The following is a 10,212-nucleotide window of genomic DNA, read 5'->3' as shown; positions in this document are numbered from 1 at the left end:
GAACAGAGTAGTTAACCACATGACTCCTTCCTCCCCCAGACACTTCCACACCTCGATGGGTATGTTGTCTGGGCCAACCGCCTTAGACCTTCCCATCCTCCTAAATGCATCCTTCACCTCTTCTCGTGTGATCCGACGGCAGTAGCAGTTATTCGATTGTTGTCGTTGAAAGTTTGTGTTGTCATGTTCTTCTTGGAAAGCTGTCCCATTGTTAAAAAGATTGTGGAAGTAGGTTTGCCATCTTAGCTTGATGTCCTGCTCCTTGACCAGTACATGCCCATCTGTATCCTTTATGAACTTCACCGGTCCTAGATCTTGCCTTCTACGCTCCCTGGCTTTGGCAATCTTAAACATAGCATGTTCCCCCTCTTTTGTTTCTAGACTTTCATACATCTGTTTAAAGGCCGCCTTCTTTGCTTCCGCCACTGCCTTCTTCGCCTCTATCTTGGCCGTTTTGTAGTTGTCCCTCAATTCCACTCGCTCCTCCTCATTCGTGCACCTCATTAGCTCCCTAAAACATCCTTGTTTGTCCCTTATCTTGTCTTGCACTGCGTCATTCCACCACCAAGACTCCTTATGCCCACTTGTCTTTCCTGTTGTGACCCCGAGAGTCTCCTTTGCTACTTGGATGATCTTTGTCTCCATAGCTTCCCATATATGAGTTGAGTCCCCATTTAGTCGAGCCCGCGTATGCAGCATGAGTTTATCCTTAAACAGTAGGAGATTTTCATCCTTCAAATTTCCCCATCGAATTCTCGGTGTACCTTTCTTCTCTCGAACAGTCACCTTATTTCTGAAGGCTATATCTGTCACTAGTAGTCGATGTTGAGTCACAACTGCCTCCCCAGGTATGACTTTGCAGTCCTTCCACCAACGTCGGTCTCCTTGCCTCATCAAAAGGTAGTCAATTTGCGTGTCGCGTCCACCACTGCTAAAAGTGATTAAATGAGAATCTTGTTTCCTAAAAAAAGAATTTATAATACCTAGGTCATGTGCCACCGCAAACTCTAGAAAATCTGTTCCGGTGTCATTCCTATCACCAAAACCGAAAACCCCATGAACGGCTTGAAAACCATCGTTAGCCTTACCAATGTGTCCATTAAAATCACTTCCTATGCAAATCCTCTCCCCCCTAGGTATGCCCCCTACCACTGCGTCTAGGCAATCCCAAAATTCTCTCTTTTCCTGATCCCCTAGGCCTACATGAGGCGCGTAGGCGGAGACTACTGCCACTACTTCCTCTCCTAGTACTAATTTCAACACCATAATCCTGTCATTATGTCTTATCACCTCCACCACACTAGTGTGTATTTCCTTAGCCACTAGAAACCCCACTCCATTCCTAGCTCCATCAGACCTCGAGTACCACAACTTATAACCATTACACTCAACCCCTCTATGTCCTTTCCACTTAGTCTCCTGGAGGCATGCTATCTGAACCCTACGTCTTTTAAGCACATCTACCAATTCTAGCAACTTACCATTTAATGTTCCTACATTCCAAGAAGCCAAACGCAATATACGCTCCCTATCTTTACTCTTTCCTACACCCCTCGTTTCAGGACATGGTCTCAAGTAATAGTCATGGTTCCTACGCTCTATGGTTGCAACTAATCACACAAACACAAGCAATAGAACACCAAATCAATAATAATAATAATAGTAGTAACAAAAACTAATAATAATAACAATAATAATAATAATAATAATAATAATAATAATAATAATAATAATAATAATAGTGTGTAGCAATAACAATAATAGTCAAGAGATCTTAAAATGAAAATAAACTCCAAAGATCCGGATCACGTATGTTCTAATGATAATAATAATAATAATACTAATAATAATAATAGTGAGAAAGGAACGAGTATACCGTGAAGATGATGAAGGCAGGTACAGCTCAACCGGGAGAACACCGAGATATAACGAGGTGAACCAACAATTCCGGCGACTTTTACGGCGGCCGTGGGTGGTGACGCAGCGGCAGGAGGCGGCGCGACAGCAGATCCGGCAAGCTGTGAGATCGGCGGATAGGAGTGGCAGCACACACCAGTGGTAGCAGCAAACAGATGAATTCCGGTGGCTGCAGCTCGTCGAAAATGGCGGCGGCGCGTCGGATGTGGCTTATAAACACAAGTTGTTATGAAACACACAAATGATGCACAGGAATTCAAAAATAAAATGAGCAAGGGTATAGAACAATCTCACAGCGATTAACTCCACTGATGACTTGTAAAAAATTACAAGTCACTCTTGAATATCAAGAAGATTCAGTGAAACGGTAACCTTCACTTAGGGTTACAGATTCACCCTTCACAGAATTGCGAGTGATTCAGTAGTCTTTCTGAATCAAGCCGTCACACCACCAAACAATCAATCACCAACAATAACGAACTAGGGTTTCAAAAGATCCGAAACCCTAATTAAACGAATCAGAGAATACGATCCAGTTAAAGAAGAGAGCGTGGTGAGGTCGAATCAGAGAATACGATCCAGTTAACTGCTTAAATGTTTGTCGAATCAGAGAATACAAGCCGTCACACCACCAAACAGTCAATATCCAATAATCGATAGCAGAGCAGTAGGAAGACGAAGCACATCTGTCTGTGATCAGTCGATGGAGGACGACGAAAAACTGTGGTGAGATGTTCTTTTCCCTTTAAAATACACTTGATAGAAAAAAAAGTGTCAATTCAAATACACCCAAACATATCACATGGTTAAGATTTAAGGATCCCATACTTGACGCATTTTGCAACAAAAGCTATTAAAAAAATAATAAAACCAATATAGCTGTGATGAAACATCTTATGGGCATCAATAAAATATATCAAAATTGTGAACAAAACCACTCTCTCAAAACATCTTATAAATAAAACAAAACAAAAAATCAAGGAAATGATTTATAATTTTCCTAAGTCCTGAAAACAACAGCTTCAGGATGAAGGTGTAAGTAGGTAAATATGCATCCAGTCACTTGCTTATCTTTACAAAACCATCACAAAATTGTCATAACTTGGTATGTGATTATTATCTGCAGTCCGCACCAATCGCTTCATAAACCGACTTGAAACCGTCCTGTTCCAAGCATTGTGCAAGTTCAGCCTGAAAAACAGAAACAGATGTTTATATTGCCCATATGTTGTAATATTTAATGTAATAAGATACCTTTATTTGAGGTATAAGTGCAGGTCCACCGTAAGCAAATGCGGTATATAGCTGAACAAGAGTTGCTCCTGCTCTTATTTTTTTGTAAGCATCCTCACCACTACATAAAGTAAAAACATTTGAGAAAGTGATTTATATATTAACTTTATAATTATAAATAGTACTAGACTAAAAAACTCAAGATTCAACTGGACACGAACCTGCTCACACCTCCACACCCGATCAAAGGAATCTTTCCCTGATCACAAGAAAATATGTATATTTAAGATAATAAAACCGGAACAATCACCATATTCAAACATGGGCTTGTAAATGAACCAAACAAACACCGTCTAGCTATAACCGAACAAGCGATCATACACAAACAACTAAACAGCCAGGGTTTTCTTGTCCGTGTTTGTTTGTTAAGAAAATGAACATAATCGTTTACGTTCGTCCGTTAACAGTATAAACGAATGGTTCACGAAGATAAACGAATGGTTCACGAATGAACATAGATGAACGAACATAACCGAGCCAAAATCAATTAAAAGAGCAAGTAAACAACAATGTGTTGGGCCTAAAAAGTTATCAAAACTAGACTAAATTGTAATGAGCCTAAAACTTTTCCTGAATACATTAATGAGCATAAACTAAAGAACTTAAACAAAATTAAAGTAACGAACATAAATGAATGCAAACAAATGAACATAGACAATTTAGACGAGTGGACATTCATGAACATAAATAAACGAACAAGACATGTCTTCATGTACGTTCGTTTAACTATAACTGGATGAACGATTGAACACGAACAACTAGACGAACAGGGTTTTCCTGTTCGTGTACGTTTGTTAAGAAAATGGCGCGTTAGTTTATGTCCATATGTTACCAGTACGAACGAATGGTTCACAAATGTAAACGATGGAACATAGATGAACGAATATACTGAGCTAATAGAAAGTAAAAGTTCGAGTGAACAGTGTCAGGCCTAAAAAGTTATTAAAACTAGACTAACATGTAATGAGCCTTATAACAAGCATAATTGCATAAATGAACGAACCTAAACAAACATGAAGTACCAAACGCAAATGAGTGAAAACGAACGAACATGAATGAACAAACTCACGAGTAAAATGTACCTTTGTTAAAATATACATGTCCTTTAAGATGTCGGTTGATAAACCGAAAAGAGGCTTCCCACTCAATCCACCAGTTTCTTTTGACACAGGATTGCTCTGCACTGATTCTGGCCTTGAAATAGTTGTATTTGATATAATCTACAAACAAAAAGAATATAATCATATATACATCAAATCCATAATATTAATAAATCCTTAATGAGACCAAACCAAAAACATACCAAACCATCCAAACGAAGAGCAAGCGCAACCTACAATATCAAAATGAAACATGTAACACATGAGAGCCCTAATTTTTAACAAAAACATATTATGTAGCAAATATAAATACCGCTGCAATATCTTCAAGATCTTGCTTAGACAAATCTGGAGCAATTTTTACTAGCAATGGAGGTGGGCCCTCTTCGCCCCATTGCATTTCATCACGAGCCGCTTGAACCTTTAATAATAGAAAATTGACTTATACAATCAACATCCAGTTATATAACAATCTACAATCAAACATTATTGACTTAATTCCAAACCTTCTTAACAAGATCTTTTAACTGTTTTCTTCCTTGAAGCTGGCGGAGTCCAGGTGTATTAGGCGATGAAATATTAATTACCTGCAACACAAAAACATTATGTACAAGTTATAGGTGCAATTATTGAAAGTTAAAAAACAAATAACAAGCGGAAAAGAAAAGGTACCAAGTAGTCAGCATACTGTGATAATGTATGTACGCCTTGTACATAATCTGCAGCCGCATCTTCACTGGTTTTGTTTTTTCCAATATTGACCCCGAGAATTCCGGGGCCCGCTTTCCCGCCATGTTTCACATCATCATGAGAAGATATTGAAGTACTTGATGTTTCATCGAGCTTTCTTTTACCGTGTTGAGCACCCAACCGTTTTGCAACCGCAACTATTCCTTCACTATTAAACCCACACCTGTTTATTATAGCACTGCCCACAACAAAATATATTAATAAATAGCATTCGGTTTGTAATTATTAATAAGAACATATGATTATTAATTATATACCCTTGGTCCCGCAATCTGAAAATACGAGGTTTTGGATTGCCTTCTTGTGGAATAGGAGTAACTGATCCGACTTCTACAAAACCGAAACCTAACCCGAGAAGACCTTCAACAGCTTCTGCATTTTTATCAAAACCAGCAGAGAGACCGATTGGATTAGAGAATCTTCTTCCCCAAACTTCAAGCCCTAGAATTTGTTGATCTGGCCTTTTTTCTCGTGGGACCCACCCACGAGCTGCTGCAGAGACAGCTAGACGATGAGCGACTTCTGGATCGAGTAACGCGAATAAAGGGTTTACAACTTTTGTAGCGTTAAAGAGCCAGCCACTGCAAAAAGAATATGGAAAAACATATATAATATATGTTCGACACCATTAAACACGTGCTATAAACTGATTAAATGATCAACTCACTAAAACAATATCCTAAAAAAGCTAGAGAATATAAATCCAAAACCAATACTACCATAAAAAGTGTACTCCATGGAACAAGCTAGACAACAACAACAACAACAACCATGCCAGTAACAATCCCACCTATAGCAAAGCTATTGGTAGAATCTGGAGAGGCAGCCTTTTACGAACGTGACGTACTACCGGACTTCCGAAACCACCCGGTCTTTCATGCTCAAAGTGATATGTGGTCTTACGTTCCAAAGATCAAGCTGGTTTCCGAAGTGAATCCACCGATCTTAAAATTGCTTACCATTTGGGGTCACCAACCATTGGAAAAGCCACGTGTGAGCCTTATGATTCATTGGTGAACCGGTCCCTTTGTTTCCACTTGAGGACAAGTCGTTTTACTGGGCTGGAAGTATTGATACGTACCTGGTCCCCTCCCCCTTAAAATCTATTCCCACCTAAACCCATGTTACCAAATAAGCGGAAACAGCTGCCAGATTTTGTTAACTGTTTGTATTGATAATAGGGTTTCTGCTTTTGTTTAGAATGTTGATATTTATGTTAATTAAAATTAGTTTTTTTTTGGCCTAGTAATCACCCATCTCGAATCAGGCCACTATCCTTACAATTTCAGTAACCAAGTTCTTAGTTTCGGTTCTTATCACACTGTTATACCAATAATGATATAACAATATATCATTAGCTAGCTAGACAAAGACTCTAAATTTCACCACCCAATAAACAAGTAAAACAATGTTAAGTTCCTATAACAGCTACAAAGTATCTCCTATCATCATCTTCATATAAATCCATGTTCCAAAACTATTCTTCACAACCACCATCGTTGTGTCTTTTGAGGCAAGTAATTTAACAACTGTTATCCTAGTTGGCAAAGGACAAGCAATTCAGATCCATTTTTATCAACTACAAATAAGCCAAATCCCTAACCCTACAACCATCAACCGGTTTGAAAACCCACTTAATCTCACTTATCATTTTGTCATCCGACTGGCTGATGAAGATATTACTCAACTAGTCAACTCTGAGTTGGCTTCAGTTCATTTTTCTAGTAGTGTGGGGTCAATGTAAAGCTTCAGTTCCTTGAAGTTGTTGCAGGCAGTGCAGAGCCAAAAGACTACAAAGCCTAAGAAAATCGAGAAAGCCAAATTCCTGGAGTTTTAGGCCATAAAAAGATTGATAAAGACGAAAACTTTTTAATGGCTCCTCAACTACAAAGTTCAGGAGGTGGTTGCATATAGACCTCAAGAACAGCATTAATAAATGTGTTCTTGGTATCAAGTTGGTCTGTGTTTACTAAGCTAACTTGTACTCTAGTCAATATGCCTTTGTGTCAGTTCTGCAAGTACATCACATTCCCTGAATAAAGTCCCATTGCATCCAAATTTCTTACTTTAAGATTAGCATTAGAAGTTTTTGTTAATAAAGTCCTGTCACTTTAAAACTTCTTAATAAAGTCTCGTAGAGGAAAAAAATGTTAACATTAGAAGTTTCTGTTACAAGTACAACTGTTATTTATAAAACTTCTCGTAACTTTGATAAGTTCATGATTCCAGCATTATGTAACTTTATTTGCTTCATGTGATAGATATATTTGTGTTAATATGTTTATTTTTGGGAAAGACTGGAATAAGAAAAGGTTAATACAGGAAGGAGAAATTGGTGTGAGAATCTAATGAGTCAACCTAATATAACACAACTCTTTTGACTATCATAAACAACCACTCCTTGTATTTGCTTGATCAGCCAATTACCCAATTCAATATGTTATTCAATCTAATCTAACTAGGCTTATCATGACCTTAGACTTTTTATGTTTTCTTATGATCTATGTAAACAACAGACTCTTAGAGCTAAAGAAAACATAAAGTATTGTATGTTAAGTATGCAATTGACAGATTAAAAACTTAGCATGATCCTTTCCAATTGGTTTTTATAGATGTGAAGACACTAATGTTGAAGAGAGTTTGATTGTAATCTTCATATTATGCAGTACAGTGGCAGGAAGGTAATTTCTTCCTTATATTTACCATCTCTAAAATATATGCTCCGAGCATTACTTCATAACAAAACAGCATTTCAAATACATGTTTTTAGAATTTGTTTGTTCCACAAACACTGACCCGAAATTAATGATATTCATTATCTTTAAAAGGTCTTGCATACATAAACAAACATAAAGTTAAGCCTCTTTTTCCAACATTAATTCTACTAAATGACAAAACTTGCTCATTCCTACACCTACTTTCAATCACTCTTAACTACCATAACTTGTGTTACATCCTTTATTGTACATCATGTCATCATTCCATATGCTAACATTTTTTAGAAAATCAGAAGAATAAATCATGCCGCATCATCTAACAATCAACTCAAATATTATCAAGATTACGTACCCGAAAGTTGCTTCATCCACAGTGCTGGCATAAGCTCCTCCAGCTATAACCAATCCAATGGTTCCGCCTGTTAGTAACCTTCCCTACAGTTTTAAAATCACTGCAAGTCAAAACCCTAAATCCATATAAATAAATTCAAATAATTTCCGGATCCGTCACTTCCTAAAAGTACAAAGGTTGCATCTTTTCAAAAATTCCAAATCTTTACTTCAAAACTCACATGAAAAATAAATTATTTTTCATAAATTTATTATCTTCCAAAACATTAATATCTTTATGTGGACCCTGTATGTAACCTTCCCTAAAACTTTATATAATTGGAATTCAGAACTGTAAATTCATACAAATTCAAAAAATTTCCTAACCCATAACCTCCTAAAAGTACAAAGATTGAATCTTTACATAAAATTCCATGATCATTACTTCAAAAAGCTTATCTTTCTCAAGTTAATTGTCATAATAATAATAATAATAAATAATAATAATAAATAATAATCCCAAACTGCCTATAAGTACATATAACTGTATCCTTAACTAACTGCAATTCGGAATTGAATATCCATATAAAGTTAGCTAACTTCTAGGTTCATAACTACCTAAAAGTAGAAAGGTTGCATCTTAAAAAAAATAATTAATTAGCTGTCTAATAAGTGCATCTTTAAGTAACTGCAATGTAGAATCCAATATCCATATAAATTTAACAAACTCCCTAACCCAAAACTACCAGAAAGTACAAAGGTTGCATCTTTACAAAAAAATCCAAAATCTTTACTTCATAAGTAGTTAAAAAAAGCATTAAACATTACCCAACCCTCAAATCCCAAAAGTTAGGTCCCTGTGAATTTCATACATTGAATTCTAACATTTATAAAATTGAAACACAAAACCATTCATATGATTTCTCAGAAAGCAGAATTAAAAGTCAAAAGTATTCCTAACTTAATGGAGATGGTGCATACACGTAGTGTATGAATTTAAATAATTAAAAAAGAAAGAAAGAAAAAAGGTGATACCTTTCTGGAAGAATGAGGAATATTGGGTTTAGCAGAAGAAGAAGTAAAATGATGATGTCTGGTTGGAGGAGCAATGTTTGATATTGATATTGATATTGATTTGAGCTTCTGTGTCAAACTATCTTTTACATATCTGAATGCTGCAATTCTGCCCCTCATCTTTCCTTCCTTCACCAAATGATTCTCTTCTGTGTGCTCCTGATTCTTGATTTCAAACTCTTCCTCCTTAATTAATTACGAGTATAATAATAATAATAATAATAATAGGATCAGATTAAACTCATTTGGTAATTAGGGGAATCAATGAAAGAATGAATTGTTTGTGAGGGAAGAAATTGTACGCTATTTTATTTATTATTATTATTAATAATATTAATTAATTGACGTAGAAGAAATTTGATTTTGAATGTCGGCTTATGGTATTCGCTCTTCGTGGAAACTGGAAACCCTTGATCCTTCAAACCAACCTTTTCGGCCACATTTCACCTTTATGCACCTTGCTTTTTCTACTTGACAATTTTAGTCCTTTTTTTCTATCAAATCTGCGTGTCTTAACAGGTAAGAGGCGACGCGGGTAACACAAATATCAAACTTGAATACGAATCGTTTAACTACTTTATAAGTCATGACCTTAAGACAGTTTTAAGTTTTGTGTACCAACAAGGGATAATGAGGGAGTCTAGCCTACTAATTTCAATTATTTAAGAAAAATAAAAAAAAATCACATACCGCATTTTTTTGATTAACAGATCTTATCGTGTCTTTAACAGGTACCCAACTTCCAGCCCGACATACTAGTCATGGCCGGTGGAGGTGGGCGAATTGTGTTTTTTCAGGTTTTGCCCGAGTCGGGCCTGAGTGTTTACCGGGTAGAGGTGGAATTGAATTTGGTGGCTTCAGGCACGATTTTTCAGAGGAACCGCAACTCGGTCCGTACTCACGGGTCGGGTACTACCAGGTCGAGGAACCAGGTTTTTTGCCCACCTCTAGTCAAGAGGGAGGTAGGGGCGTGCAAAGTCAGTTTGATTATGTTATACAGGCTTAACCATAACCATAACCATAATCATAAC

The 10,212-nt window shown here is 36.7% G+C and overlaps 1 protein-coding gene across 1 annotated transcript; it reads right to left on the bottom strand.

Annotated features, from left to right (window-relative positions):
- Positions 1–2,882: 2,882 nt before the first annotated feature.
- On the bottom strand, positions 2,883–9,325 carry LOC143536596 (dihydroorotate dehydrogenase (quinone), mitochondrial-like). The gene is made up of 11 exons (XM_077030545.1): positions 9,143–9,325; positions 8,130–8,212; positions 5,318–5,641; positions 4,983–5,238; positions 4,817–4,897; positions 4,624–4,731; positions 4,514–4,543; positions 4,293–4,430; positions 3,372–3,409; positions 3,172–3,271; positions 2,883–3,108 (listed from the first exon to the last, which is right to left on the bottom strand). Exons 1-11 carry the CDS (start codon positions 9,299–9,301, stop codon positions 3,034–3,036), a joined length of 1,392 nt encoding a protein of 463 aa, XP_076886660.1. The 5' UTR covers positions 9,302–9,325; the 3' UTR covers positions 2,883–3,033.
- Positions 9,326–10,212: the final 887 nt, after the last annotated feature.

This window comes from Bidens hawaiensis, unplaced genomic scaffold, assembly GCF_021521415.1.
Source record: "Bidens hawaiensis isolate Kalapana, Puna unplaced genomic scaffold, B.hawaiensis_p1.1 tig00010854_1, whole genome shotgun sequence".
Taxonomy (NCBI): Eukaryota; Viridiplantae; Streptophyta; class Magnoliopsida; order Asterales; family Asteraceae; genus Bidens; species Bidens hawaiensis.
Note: the sequence above shows the minus strand (reverse complement) of the source record. Positions and strands in the feature narration are given on the sequence as shown.

Coding starts and splice junctions, on each gene's coding strand:
- LOC143536596 (XM_077030545.1), bottom strand. CDS start 9,301: ATGAGGGGCAGAATTGCAGCATTCAGATATGTAAAAGATAGTTTGACA. Junction 5,239..5,317: donor TTCAGATTGCGGGACCAAGG/GTATATAATTAA, acceptor TGTTGTGGGCAG/TGCTATAATAAACAGGTGTG. Junction 4,732..4,816: donor TAAAAGATCTTGTTAAGAAG/GTTTGGAATTAA, acceptor CTATTATTAAAG/GTTCAAGCGGCTCGTGATGA.